Source organism: Bufo bufo, chromosome 7 (assembly GCF_905171765.1).
Source record: "Bufo bufo chromosome 7, aBufBuf1.1, whole genome shotgun sequence".
Classification (NCBI taxonomy): Eukaryota; Metazoa; Chordata; class Amphibia; order Anura; family Bufonidae; genus Bufo; species Bufo bufo.
The window spans coordinates 222,380,819-222,396,323 of NC_053395.1; the positions used below are offsets into that span (position 1 = coordinate 222,380,819).

The window sequence follows — 15,505 nt, forward strand, 5'->3', positions numbered from 1 at the left end:
ACCAAATGTGCATGCTGGGAGTTGTAGTTTCACAAGAGCTCTAATGCTGGAGGTTGCTGATCCCTGATTTAGACACTGCCCTAGGGGAGCAGCCTGCCAAACATGCAAAGCTCACTTGATTTGCAGCAATTGCCGACATTCATTGCTTGTCTGAGAGTATATTACTATGGCATTTTTATCAATAACATTACTACTACGTTGCGGTGGGCATAGGAGGAAGGGGGAGGGCAAGAGTTAAATGGCATTTCCAGTCACAGAGCATATACATTTTTATTAGGCCGCCGATACATATTAGATAGCTGACAGCTGTCTCTTCCCACACACGCATGCTTGGTTCGGACAAGCATGCATGTATCCTGAATTGGGAGAGGGAAAGCTGCTTCCACAAGCCTCTGGACTGGCCGGATTGGGTTGCTGAAATCCAACATGCCCGATCCTTATCTCCCCTGACACCAACCATCACAGATTAACATCATTATCCCTGGATGAACTTTGCTCATTGTCACCCCTTGGTGGGTGCTATGCATGTTGTATGCAAGTGAGGGAAGGGGGAGCAAAAGCGATTGTGGGTACACTTCTGGCCCAGAAGTGTGGTTGTCACTTTACAAACCCATATATTGTTCTGGAAGACAAAGCAGTACTGCCTCTAAGGGCAAGAATGTAACTGCTACCATACTGCCCCCTTGAGGTGGCCTACAGGACTGGCATCGCTCCTTGAGGCTGGATAATATAAATGTATATAATGAACCATCATGCTGTGGTTGTTTCTGCGGTCAAGCTAAAAAGTTATAAAAATTAAGTCAGAGGTTGGTCCGGGGACCCGGTCAGCACCCATTACATATAGTATTACAAATACAAGACCTGGCGAGTGTATGATGCATAGGATGGGATGGATCAAAGGTCTGGGAAGATTTGGGGGGCAGCATCCAATGCACAATGACTACACCCGCAAATCAGGATAAAGCACAGGTCCGACATTTGATTATATGGTTAATTTGGGGTGCCATTCACCCCACTGCATAGCAGAGGACTATAGGCCCACGGAGGAGCAGAGACCTCATCACAGGTATAGGGTTCACCTATATCATGCTGGACATACGATCCAGCCCCAGCAGGTCGCATGCCGGATTTACAGTCACTGAATGCAACCCTAACGTCTATTCACTTCATACATGAGACCATCTTCACACCAATGATTCCTGAATGGAGCAGCATGCAGATAGAACAATCAGCATTCATGGCCCATCCAAAGTTCTGGATCTACAAAAATAAATCTTAGGATAAGGCTACATGGTGACGGCGGGCAGCATCGCATCCCATCGCAGCCCTACTGACAGAAGCATTGCCTCACAGCCATTGGCCTAAGACAGCACCGTGCAACTCGACAGCCCCTGCCCTAGCGCTTAATGCAGCCTTCCATAGGCATGACATGTCGCCAGAATGTAAGCAGGCGATTAGGGCATATTTTAAGATTGTAAGCCCTCACGGACAGGGTCCTCTCCTTCTGTACCAGCTTGCACCTCGTCTTGTTCATGCTTATTGCAATTGTTTTGTATTATGTATGTGCACCGCTTATCATATGTACAGCGCTATGGAATGAATGGTGCTGCGTGTGCTCCAGCGCGCGTCGCAGCCAGCAAACGTGCGGGGAAGTACTGGCACTCACTGTAATGCCGTAGCCATGTTTGTTACTGGCATTACAGTGATTGGCTGGCCGGAACGCGTCATCGGGTGCTATATCGGAGCCGATGACACGTGGTTCGGCTCAGTCTTGGTCAGAGAGAGCTGCAGCAGAAGGGACAGATAGTGTAGGGACAGGAATATATATATTTTTTTTAGGCAGGGTTTAGTGTTAAAAAGGTGTTGGAGACCCAAAAGTCCTTTTAAGGACTATTGTTTTATCTGGCTGCAATATATATTATTAGCGCAACCTGCGCTAAATTGCGTGCAATTGTTTGGCCGCTGGTGACAGTGACACAACCTCTGCTACATCTCCTGTATAACATTTGCGCCTCCTAAATATCTGTGACATTCAGTCTAATATATTTGCGCATACACTTACAAAATCTGTGCTACTGTACGTGTGACATACTTGCAAGCATATATACCATTTAAGTGGCCGTGCTGCTGATGGTGCACGCAGAGGCCGTGGCCCTGGGCACTGAGAAACTGCCTGCTGCCAGAGCACAAGAAACACACTCATCCACGATACCTGGCTTCATGTCCCAGTTTGCAGGGCGACCAGGTGGTCGGTTGGATTGCAGCAGATAATGCTTCCAGTCGGTTAAGCACCACCCTGTCTTCCACAAAGTCCAGTCTCAGTAGCCAAGAGTCTGGTCAACAGAATCCTCACCCTGATACTCCTTCCACCCACCATGGAGAGTCTTGGCAAACAAGTGATCCCACACTCGGATCTTCCGAGGAGCTCTTTTCAGCGCCATTCCTTGATTTGGGCCTCTCGCCAAGCCCGCTTGAAGAGGGACATGAGGAGATCTTGTGCCCTGATTCCCAAACTCTTGAGCATCCACAGTCAGAAGAAGATGACGGTGGGGAACGGCAATTAGTGTTTCACAAGGTGGATGATGATGATGAGACACATTTGCCAATAAGTCAACGGCAATTAGTGTCACAAGAGGTTGAGGATGAGACACTGTTGTCAATAACTGAGGTTGTGGTTAGGTCAACAAGTCAGGAGGATAACCAGAGTGAGGAAGTGGAAGAGGAGGTGGTGGACGAAGAAGTCACAGACCCAACCTGGGAAGGTGGCAAGCCGAGCGAGGACAGCAGTACAGAGGGGGAGGGATCCGCAGCACCACAACAGTCTGGAAGAGGCAGTGGGGTGGCAAAAGGGAGAAGGCGGGCCACACCAAACAGGCCCGGAACACCCCCTTGCGGCAATCTCCCTTGCCAAGGGGTAGGTGTTCTGCAGTCTGGTGCTTTTTTGAGGAAAGTGCGGACGATAAAAGAATTGTAATTTGCAAACTGTGCCATACCAAAATGACGGCACACTGGGTGAACATTGTGGAGGACAGGAGCGAGTCATACCTTTGGATGGCACAGGTGCTACTGACGCCAAGGATTGCGGGCCCTACTTCCATCAGGATTTCCGCCACCACCTACATTAGTGGCTGCAACCTCCCCTTCTCCTCCTCCACTTCCACCTCTGAATTATCATCTTGCAGCACCAGTCAGCCATCAGTCAGTAGCTGGAAGCAGTGTAGCACTGCAGTAGGAAAGCGGCAACAGGCCGTGCTGAAACTGATCTGCTTAGGTGACAAACAGCACCCCGCCGCAGAGCTGTGGCAGGGGATAAGAGACCAGACTGAGCTGTGGCTCTCGCCACTCAACCTAGAACCAGGCATGGTTGTGTCTGATAATGGCCGTAACTTGGTGGTGGCTTTGGATCTCAGTAAGCTCACACACATCCCATGCCTAGCTCACGTGTTCAACTTAGTCGTTCAGCAGTTTCTCAAAACCTACCCCAATTTGCCTGACCTACTGGTTAAGGTGCGCTGCATGTGTGCCTATTTCCGAAAGTCATCTACAGCTGCCACCGGTCTGGCAACGCTGCAGAAGCGCTTACAATTGCCAGCTCACTGACTGTTGTGCGACGTGAGCACGTGCTGGAACTTCACATTTCACATGTTGGCCAGACTTTGTGTGCAGCAGAGGGCAGTAGTGGAATACCATCTGCAACATGGTCGTCGCCTTTCCAGTCAGCTTTCGCTCTTCACAAGCGAGGAGTGGGCATGGATGTCTGACCTCTGTGAGGTTTTTACGCAACTTTGAGGAATCAACACAGATGGTGAGCGTCGATAACGCTATTATCAGCGTAACCATCCCACTGCTGTGTCTACTCAAACGCTTGCTGCTCACAATTAAGGCCGACGCTTTGCATGTGGAAATGGGGGAAGAAGACATTACACAGGGTGATAGCCAGACCACCCTCAGTTCGTCTTCTCAGCGTGAATTAGATGATGAAGAGGAGGAGGAGCAGGAGACGGTTGCCTCCGCTACAGAGGGTAGTACCCATAGCAGGTTTATTCCATCTGTTCAGTGTGGATGGGCCGAAGAAGAGGATGAGGAGATTGAGAGTCATCCTCCTGATGAGGACAGCGAAGTCTTGTCTGTTGGGACTCTGGCACACATGGCTGACTTTATGTTATGCTGCCTTTCCCGTGACCCTCGCGTTATACGCATTTTGGCCAACACCGATTACTGGTTGTTCACCCTTCTCGACCCCCGCTACAAAGAGAACTTCTCATCTCTCATTCCTGTGGTGGAGAGGACGAGCAAAATGGTGCAATACCAGAAGGTCCTTGTAAGAAAATTGCTCCAAAAATTTCCATCTGAGAACGCTGGCGGCAAAGTACGTAGTTCCTTGGGCAACCGAGGAGTGGAGACAAGGGGAACACACAGCAGTTCCAGCAGAGGCAGGGCAACACTCTCCAAAGCCTGGGACAGTTTTATGACACCCCGCCAGCACCCTCACCCTGATGCACGGCCTAGTGTCACAAGGAGGGAAAAGTTTTGGAAGATGGTGAAGGAGTACGTAGCAGACCATGTCAGCGTCCTGAGTGATCCCTCTGTGCCTTACAACTACTGGGTGTCCAAGCTGGACACTTGGCACGAACTGCGCTCTACGCCTTGGAGGTGCTGGCCTGCCCTGCCGCCAGCGTTTTGTCAGAGCGGGTATTTAGTGCTGCTGGGGGCATAATAACTGATAAGCGCATCCGACTGTCAACTGAAAATGCTGACAGGTTGACTCTTATCAAAATGAACAAGGCCTGGATTGCCCCTGACTTCTCTGCTCCACCAAAGGAAAGCGGCTGAACATGAAGGCACTTTACATGTGGCTTTTATGGTGTACTGAATACACTGTATTCCCATCCACCCCTTCCACCACAAAAAAGGGTATATGGTTCAATCTTCCTTTTCTCGTCCTCCTCTATCTTAACATGCTTATTAGTCTGCCCTTGCCCCTAATGTTTTAGAGGGTCACCAGCAGGCCATCAATCATAATTTTTCAAGGGTGTGTATGATATGTGTAATAAAGGGTGTATTGGATTGCCTCTTCCTTGTAATTTTTGGCAGCCCTTTCCCTTAGTGCATAGGCTTTATGAGTGTAGGAGTCCCACTACCTGAACAATTGTACCACAATGTGAATGAGGCCCTCCTTTATGTGATATACAGGTTGTATCGGAGCGCCTCTTCCTTGTAATTTTTGGCAGCACTTGCACTTTATATACAAGTAAAAAATACAGGAAAGAATGTTTCCCAACAATTTTTCCTCTAAAATCGATTTTATCTTCGCTTTGGTGCGTATTATTGTCAGTCTGTAAAAGTGGCGTACTACTCGGACAACATGGTTCCCAGCAGCGACCTGGGAGTCCAAGATGCATCCAGACATCCTCCCCATGCTGTTCCCGAACCATTTCGGTGGTGTTTTCATCAATTTCTGACCTTTTCCTGTGAACCAGACACCCTCCCCTCTTCAGAGCAGGGGGTGCCTGGTTTAATGCTCGGGTTCTCCCATTGACTTCCATTGTGCTCGGGTGCTCCATAGAGCACCCGAGCATCCCAAAGTGTTCTACTCGTGCACCCGAGCACTTTGGTGCTCGATAAACACTACTAAATTTCTATAGGGGAGCATGTCCAGCAGAACAACCCACTTGAAAAAAATAATACAAATCTGTCTGCCTCCAGCCACCACTAGGGGGAGCTCAGAAGTGTATACATTGAAATCAATAATAAGACAGTAAGCAGCAAGTTTAGTGCTCCCCCTAGCGGTGGCTGCAGGTAGCTAAAATACTATGTTTTATAAATGCCCAAGATTTGGAGCTCTGTATAATTGGTATATTAAGCAATTAATCATAACATAATTATGAGGCAAGACCGGCTACAAAGCGTGTGACTTGCTCTGGAGGACCCAGCATATCCATGCATTACATGGGCAACCTGCTGATTTCAGTAAGAATTGTGGTGGTGCTATAGGTTCTTACTTGCTGGTTTTCTCATAGATGACAGCTGATCTCTGGGACTGTATGATCAGTGTATTGTGGGGGTGCTTTTAACATAAGGGAGGGAACCCATTTTATCAGTTTACAGCCCCTGCGGATTACCCCTTTAAGCTGATGGCTGCAATGCAAGGCTTTTGCGTTGAGGCTATGACAACATACAACCTTGTACTGCAATGCCCCGACAAAAGTGGCTGCGTGGACCTAGCCTTATGGAAAGTGTCACCCCATCCTTCCACTGACAGCACGGTATATAGAGAGTTCAGTCTGCGGAGGGCAGATACACACGTCAGAAGAGCGCTCTAGAATAGTGTTTAATACTTCACAGTGCCTCCATTAAAGGGGTTTTCTGGGTGAGATTTCCCATTAGGGCACCTTGAGCTAATGGGGGGGGGGTCCTTTAATTGGGACCCCTCTCTGCAAGCTAAAGTGGTGGGGTGTCTCCAGCACTGATTGAAGTCAATAGATCCTTTGCAGTCATTTATAAATAAATATCTATTCACTTTGTGGTCGCCCCGGCCATCCCATCTGATCATGTTTGGTCCCTGCCATTGACTATACCCCAGGGGCCCCACAATCTGTAGATCAAACAACCCTATTAATTGAGGTCATATTGCAAGATGGCTAACACCGTTCATGCTGCAGGGGGCAGCGCCGAGGTCCAGCTCATGGCTTGGGTTACAGCGGGAACACTATCTTCATAGGTTAATCAGCAACATAACATTTTCAATAGAATAGCACCAAGTACACCTCTGTACATTAAATACATAAAAAATAACACCATGTACAAGTATATACAACATAGCGTTCTGTGGGGGAGGGGGAGTGCAAAATATAGCGGAACAGCAGTAAGGCCGAGCTTCAGGACTGTCACTGGACATACAAGTGGTGGCCATATCTATTAACCCTCCGTGTCCTGCACTGGATTTGCGCTGTCTGTTATACGGATGTAAACAAACAGCGAGGCTGGTGGGATTTTAGTGCCGTCCTTGGAAAGGAGGTGGATGTGGCGGTAACCTGTGGGGGGAAAAAAAGCATGTCAATTATAGAGAAATGTATGTGGGGGGAGGGGGGGGGGGTTCACCGGAATTGGAAATATACAAGCACATCTACCAAAGGATAGTCCGGAATACCATCAGGAATTGTACAGCGGCATGTATGGAGGAGTATATCTATAGCGGGTGCAGAGGTTGTGGTCGCATCTTGGTTCTGGGGCCTAAAAGGGCCTTCTTTCCCCTATAATGAGACCAATACTAAAATAATGTGTGTTTTTCGGGGGTACACTGGGGCCCAGGAGCTTTATAAGATTTAAAGGACAGCTCCACTTTTCACTAACACCTTACAACATTTCACAGGTGAAATCTACATAAAATTTTGGGTGACATTGTCAATCCTTTGTTTCATCCATCTTGTACTGATTTTAAGTTAAAAGACGTTTTCTTCTGTAAATCCAGAATTCTGCTGGTTTCCTGTGACCAGAGAGCAGTGCATCGTGGGAGCTCAGGGGATAGTTACAATGTTACAGCTGAGCTGGTAGGTCATGTGGCAGACAGTGGGCGGAGCTAAACAGTTCTCAGCTCATATGTTTGCAACCTCAACCTTTAAACGGATTGCTTAGGATAAAAAATAAAAAAACATGGCTGCCTTCTTCCAGAAACAGCACGACACCTGTCCATAGGTTGTGTCTGATATTGCATCTCGGCACCATTGAAGCTGCAATACCATACTCAACCTATGGACAGGGGTGGTGCTGTTTCTGGAAGAAGGCAGCCATGTTTTTCTATTCCTGTACAACCCCTTTAATATAAGAGATAGCAATAGCATTTCAGTAGTATCAACCACAATTGGGAGCCCATTCACCAGCCAGTGAGGAAAATAAGAAAGGGGTGCAGGGACGTCCTCTAAATTCACTGTATTTTGTATCAATGGTTGGAGCTAGCTCACCATAAACATGAATTTACGATTGCTATAGGATACATGTGTACAAATTTGTGGTTAGGTCTTAGCCCAGCCTTAGCTGATCCTCACCTGCTTCTAGATCACAGGGTCATCTCTAAGGTCATCCCCTATGTCATCTACATGCTGCCCGATATTTGCTGCTGACGAGCCAAGAACTTGCAAACAGTCAGAATGCGTACAGGTCAGGGACATCAGGCGCTCACCTGACTTGATGCTCTTGAATGGGAGGGTATACTGTCCGATGAAATCGTTCCTCGTGGTCTTGTCGTAGTCTTCTACCACGAACCTCACGAGGGCCAGTTCAGGGATGTGGATCTTGAATTGCAGTGTCTCGTACCACATGGGGTTAAATCCTTTAGATGGAAGGACAGACGTTGGTGTGCAGTTACCTCTCGCCTATGCTTGGCCACATGAAATATTGATGAGATCTGCAGCCTACAAATTCACATGGAGTCCAGGACATCAGCCGTTTACTAGCAGATGTTCTAAATAGGGAATGCACGCAGAGAAGTCTCCGCATACACGTGTAGTGCAATTACCGCTTGTCCATTGATTTATTTTTTTGGGTGAGGTTTACTACATGTCCTTCGGGTCAGTTTGTAGTCCCTGTTGTCTACATGCAGAACCTTTCTGTTGACAGTCCTGCAGCCTTCCCATACTAAGGGTATGTTCACACAGCCTATTTTCAATGCATATTTTGTTGCGTATTCTGCACTGAAGTCTGCGTGGAATCCACTTGAAATGCGCCCCATAGATTATACTGTACGGATTTTTCCACGTGACCTCCGATTTCTGCATGTGCCCTAAGTGGGGCCCTACAAGTCCTATAATTGGCTGATTTTCCTGCTGTTTCTATGCGGGGGTGTGAACTTTTGTAAACCATTTTATTTATTGCGTCAATGCATCTAAGATTAACCAGCTTTGCAAATAGACCTAATGCTGGGGGGGCACTCTGCTATCTGGTGCTGTATGGATTCCTTATAGTCTGTTTACTATACAACTGTAAATGTATTGGGAAAGACTAATAAAAAGTATAAATACAAGATTATATAAATCATAAAATTTATCTGGACGTATAAATCGAGGACAAATGTTCAATTGGTTGATCAACCTAAAAATATAAGTAATAAAAAATAAAAATAGAAATTAAAATGAAGATAAAGTCTTTAAAAACAAGTTTTCTATATTTGCAAATAAATGACGAAATATATAGAACAATAGTCACTTGTAGGTATTGGCAGTTCAATCCTCAGATGTGTAAAAACGGCGATACACAGTGCCTTGCAAAAGTATTCACCCCCCTGACTTTTTTCGTATTTTGGTGCCTCACAACCTGGAATTAACATGGATTGTTTGAGGATTTCCATCATGTAATTTACAGCACATGCCGACAACTTTGAAGATGTTTGTTTTTTATTGTGAAGCAAACAACAAATAGGACAAAATAACAGAAAAGGTCAATGTGCAGAACTATTCACCCCCCTGAAGTCAATACTTTGCAGAGCCGCCTTTTGCGGCAATCACAGCTCTAAGTCGCTTTGGATAAGTCTCTAGGAGCAGTCGCCACATCTTACCGCTGGGATTGTTGCCCATTCCTCCTTGCAGAACTGCTCCAGCTCCGGTTGGATGTTTGCGCTTGTGAACAGCAATCTTTAAGTCTGACCACAGATCTTCTATGGGATTGAGATCTGGGCTGTGACTCGGCCGTTCCAACACATTTACATGTTTCCCCTTAAACCCCTTAAGTGTTGCTTTAGCCGTGTGTTTGGGGTCATTGTCCTGCTGGAAGGTGAGCCTCCGTCCTGGCCTCAGATCACGCACAGAGTGGGGCAGGTTCTGCTGAAGAATATCCCTGGATTTAGCGCCATCCATCTTTCCCTCAGCTCTGACCAGTTTCCCAGTCCCCCCAGTATGATACTGCCACCACCATGTCTCACTGTGGGGATGGTGTTCTTTGGGTGATGTGATGTGTTGGGTTTGCCCCAGACACCGGAGCCCCTTCCTCCATACATTTCGGGAGTCTCCCACAGGCCTTTTCACAAACTCACAACGAGACTTATTGTTTTTAGCTGACAGTAATGGCTTTCTTCCGGCCACTCTGCCATAAAGCCCAAGTCTATGGAGCGTACGGCTTATTGTCGTCCTCTGTACAGATACTCCAGTCTCTGCTGTGGACTCTGCAGCTCCTCCAGGGTTACCTCAGGTCTCTGTGCTGCCTCTCTGATTAATGCCCTCCTTGCCTGGTCCTTGGTTTTGGTGGGCGGCCGTCTCTTGGCAGGTTTGCTGTTGTGCCATGTTCTTTCCATTTGGTTATGATAGATTTGATGGTGCTCCTGGGGATCATCAGAGATTTGGATATTTTTTTATAACCTAACCCTGACTTGTACTTCTCAACAACATTGTCCCTTACTTGTTTGGAGAGTTCCTTGGTCTTCATGGCAATGTTTGGTTAGTGATGCCTCTTGCTTAGGTGTTGCAGCCTCTGGTGTGTGTATGTAATGACAGATCATGTGACACTTAGATTGCAGACAGGTGACATCATGTCACTAATTATGTGACTTCTGAAGGTAATGGTTGCACCAGAGATTTTTATGGGCTTCCTAACAAAGGGGGTGAATACATACGCACATGGCAAGTTTTCTATTTCTAAACAATAGTTTTATTTATATATTTTTTTTCATTTCAACTTAGACTATTGTGTTCTGATCCATCACATAAAATTCAGATTAACAAAACATTGAACTTAAGGCTGTAATGTAACAAAACACGAAAAAAGTCAAGGGGGGTGAATACTTTTGCAAGGCACTGTATCGGGAGTGGCAGCGATATCTTGTCTCAGGATAGTTGCGTGGATGGCGGATGTACTGATGCTCCTGCGGGCTTTTCCTGGCCAAATCAGGTTGTCAGTTCTTTATAAATTTAAAAGGAGTGCTTGAATGATAACCTGCAGTGAAAAGTATAATGAATACATTCAAGCACTGCTTTTAAGTTTTTATAAAGAACTGACCACCCGATTTGGCCAGGCAAAGCCCCCAGGAGCATCAGTACATCCGCCATCCTCGCAACTATCCTGAGACAAGATATCGCTGCCACTCCCGACCGCGCTATGAGCCGGTGAGCGCAGCAGAAGAAACATCGCGCATCAGGCAGCATCACCAATAACCTGAGCTTACAGATACAGCGGTATAAGGATCGGTAATGTAGAAGAATAAGCCTCTAATTATTGGTCACTACATTTAATAATAACTTTATGGAACAATATCTATAGGATAAAAAGAATCCTCTATATAAAAATGGGCTATATTGATTGAAACACAATCAAAAGAACCATCAGCGCTACCTACACAATATTTATATACCGGTAGACAATAGCGCCACCAAGTCATCAAGATCAATATAACTTGAATTCGTATCTTGATATACCTCGATATATATCCCTGTTTTTACACATCTGAGGATTGAACTGGCAATACCAACAGGTGACTAATGTTCCTAAATATTTAGTAATTTTTGCACATTTAGGAAACTTGTTTTTAAAGACTTTATCTTCATTTTTATTTGTATTTTTATTTTTTACTTTTTAATACTTATATTTTTAGGTTGATAAACCATTTGAACATTTGTCCTTGATTTATACGTCCACATAAATTTTATGATTTATGTTATCTTGTATATATACAGGTGAAACTCGAAAAATTAGAATATCGTGCAAAAGTCCATTTATTTCAGTAATTCAAATTAAAATGAATTGCATTAATGCAGCTTAAAATTAGAATTTTGTGAAAAGGTTCAATATTCTCGGCTCAAAGTGTCACCCTCTAGTCCGCTAACTAATCCATACCCCCTGAGCAAAGGGGACCTCAAAATTGAGACTTTGGGGTTTCATAAGCTGTAAGCCATAGTCATCCAAATTCTAACAAATAAAGGCTTGAAATATCTCGCTCTGCCTGTAATGAGTCTCATGTGTTAGTTTCACCTTTTAAGTTGCATTACTGAAATAAATGAACTTTGCACAATATTCTAATTTTTCGAGTTTCACCTGTACTTTTTATTATTCTTTTCTAATAAATTTACAGTTGTATAGTAAACAGACTATGAGGAGTCCATACAGCACCAGATAGCAGAGTGCCCCCCCAGCATTAAGTCTATTTCTACTACGTTTATCCACGACATTGGGGTGAGTCGCGGGGTAGAGCACTGACCCACGGTTTCCTTTGTTGGTGTAGCCACTGATTTTATTATTATGCAGCTTTGCAAATATACTTCATAAAAAAATCTCTTAGCATTTTCTGTAAACAGTTCAAATGCAGACTGATGTGTCTCCATGGTTACAGACTACACACAAACACTGATTGTAGTCTGATCTTGCAGTCAGGTGTTCCTCCTCTATTCTGACCCCACAGACAGCGTCAGGAGTTCACAAGACATTTCTGGGTGTTCCTGTGTTAGGAGGGTTAGGGTCAATTCACACATCCGTAGTTCTGGGTCTGCATGCGTTCTGCAGTTTTGCGGAATGGGTGCGGACCTATTCATTCCAATGGGGCTGCAAAAGATGCGGAAAGCACGCGGTCCACATCCGTAATTCTGTTCCTCGAACCCCGCAAAAAAGATAAGAGCATGTCCCATTTTTGTCCGCGATCTCAGACAAGAATAGGCATTTCTATTATGGGGCCGGCCATGTGCAGTCCACAAAATGCGGAATTCACGCGGCCAGTATCTGTATTTTGCAGATCCTCAATTTGCGGACTGAAAACACTTAAAGAGGACCTTTCACCGATTCTTACCCTATGAACTAACTATACAGATATGTAGAGAGGCGCCCGGGGATCTCACTGCACTTACTATTATCCCCGGGCGCCGCTCCGTTCTGCCGCTATGCCCTCCGGTATCTCCGCTCACTAAGTTATAGTAGGCGGAGATACCAGTCCCTAAGTTATGGTAGGCGGAGTCTGCCCTAGCGCTGGCCAATCGCAGCGCAGAGCTCACAGCCTGGGAGGTTATTTTCTCCCAGGCTGTGAGATCTGCAATGCGATTGGCCAGCGCTAGGGCAGACTCCGCCTACCATAACTTAGGGAACGGAGATACCGGAGGGCATAGCAGGAGAACAGAGCGGCACCCGGGGATAATAGTAAGTGCAGTGAGATCCCCGGGCGCCGCTCCACATGTATGTATACTTAGTTCATAGGGTAAGATTCGGTGAAAGGTCCTCTTTAAGGGTCCGTTCACATGTTCTTAATATGTCTACCAGACACGTCCCGGCAAGCTGTCTGTACCTGAAGAAGGGGTTCTAACACCCCGAAACGTGTTGTACCATCTGCTACAAAAAATAAATTTGTCTCCAGTTTGACAACAAAGGCTGGTTCTTTGCGCCGCGGGATCATCCTCCTCATCCTTTGGAAACCAAGCCGGTCAGGTTTTGACCTCTGTGTCCTCAGGATAGGTCATCAGTATTTGATCGGTACCGATGAACATATTGTCACGTGGCTCAGGAAAAGCAGAGAGAAGGCCGCTGCACGCACCAATGCCTTTTCAAAAAGCTGATCACCGGGGGTCCCGGGTGTCAGACCCTGATCTATCAGTACAAAAGTCTTGGAAAACTCCTTTAAGACAGCCGTCATCTATCAACCGTGCCTGAGATTTCAGTTAGTATTCTAGGCTATGTGTTTATATCGACTCTCCTGATAATCAACCTGGATCTCCTCTGGATTAACCGTTTGTGGTCTGTGTTTACTGTATGTCTTTTCCTGTTTTTGACCCTTCTTGTTTTTGTACCTCCCTGGTTATCCTGGCAGGTCGGCTACTTGTGTGCCCGCACCAGTATTCCACTATCAGCTCCGCAGACGTATCCTGGGTCTCTAGCAGCCAAGTCATTGCTGCCTTGCAGTGGGCTCTGGTGAATACTTAGGGGTAGCTGGGTAGCTTTCATACTGCAAGAAGTGGTTTTGGAAGGGTGGCAACATCTTTGGGTTTCACTGACAGCGATGGCCAGTTCGCAGTGTTCGCCAACGAACACATGCGGGCTGCCATCTTGACTCACAAGTCCGGCGATGCACAGGTAAGCCCTTTCCTGTGCCTGTGCCAATCAAATGCGGTCACCGGGAGCAGGCAGTTCCGAATACAGCCGCCGGGGGCCTTCTTCGGGCTGTTCTCGGAACTGCCTGCTCCCGGTGACCGCATTTGTTTCAGACTGGCTCCCGTCACAGGCACAGGTAAGGACTTACCTGTGCATCACCGGACTTGTCAGTCAAGATGGCATCCCGCATGTGTTCGTTGGCGAACACTGCGAACTGGCCGTCACTGTTCACGGACTGTGGTCCAGACTGTGACTTTACTACGTCCTAACAGACAGTAAAACAGGGCAGTTAGAAGACACTATAGCCTGCCCGCAGGGTCTGACTACAAAGGCTGTGCATGTAGTCTGTTACCATGGAGACACATAGGTCTGCATAGAACCTGTTTACATAAAATTGGATGAGATTTTTCATCAAGTATTTGTGACAAGATGCTCAAGTTATTTTCTCCTCGAAATGTTGCTTGGAGTACGACCACACAGCGCGGTCATTCTACAGTTAGAACCGCGGCATCTCATTTCCCAAGTTGTGGTATCTGCACCAGTCGTCCATAAGACATGCCTGCCCGTTTGCAGCAGCTGACCGCATTGGCTATTAAGTTGATCATCCACAACAGTCCATAAACAAACGCAGACAAAAGAAACGCACCATAAAAGCAGGATTAGACATGTGGTAATCACATGCGGTAAGTGCTCGCATTCCTTAACCGCAGTATGACCATGGCACGACCGCACCATGTGGTCGCACCCTTAGGGCTCTTTCAGACAAGTGTTTCCTGTGCGGGAATCGTGCTTAGTGTATAAGTGTGATTTCCCGGTATGAATGCTGCTCGTTTCTTAGGAGTGGACGGCATTGTACTGATTTATAATGCTGTGTGTCTCTGCATGACCTTACTGCTACAGAATCATACTGAAATAACGCTGTCAGTATACGCTCGTCTGAAAGAACCCTTACACTGCCAGGCCATGTGTCAGATCTTAGACCTCTGATGTGTATGGGCTTTTGCTTTGTGGAACACCAAGTAATATTACCTCAGTACCTGCTGTCCATGGTGTAAAGATAACAGGATGTCCTACAGCTTACCATTATTCTCTATGTACTTGGTCTCCTGCCTTGATTGGTCAATGGGAACCCCAAATATTTCCACTCGAACCAGAGGATCTATGATGGAGCGCTCTTTACTGTTCTCATCCTTGGGCAGTTGCTGAGCGCTGATCACCTACACAATATATAACACCGCAATAAGTCTACAACGTGAGCAAGGGGGATATAGAGAATATATTATGGACCATGCCGGCATCTCCTGTATATAATTATATACAGTTGCAAGAAAAAGTATGTGAACCCTTTGGAATGATATGGATTTCTGCACAAATTGATCATAAAATGTGATCTGATCTTCATCTAAGTCACAACAATAGACAATCACAGTCTGCTTAAACTAATAACACACAAAGA

The 15,505-nt window shown here is 46.2% G+C and overlaps 1 protein-coding gene across 6 annotated transcripts in view; it reads right to left on the bottom strand.

Annotated features, from left to right (window-relative positions):
- Positions 1-6,409: 6,409 nt before the first annotated feature.
- Positions 6,410-15,505, bottom strand: part of PLCD4 (phospholipase C delta 4) — a 66,435-nt gene continuing 57,339 nt past the window's right edge. For all 6 annotated transcript variants that reach the window (XM_040441270.1, XM_040441268.1, XM_040441269.1 and 3 more), the window contains 3 exons: positions 15,131-15,266; positions 8,180-8,329; positions 6,410-7,034 (listed from right to left, as the gene is read on the bottom strand). In XM_040441270.1, the coding sequence (XP_040297204.1) occupies positions 6,919-7,034; positions 8,180-8,329; positions 15,131-15,266 (402 nt within the window). In that variant the 3' untranslated portion in view covers positions 6,410-6,918. The remainder of the gene's footprint in view (positions 7,035-8,179; positions 8,330-15,130; positions 15,267-15,505) is intronic.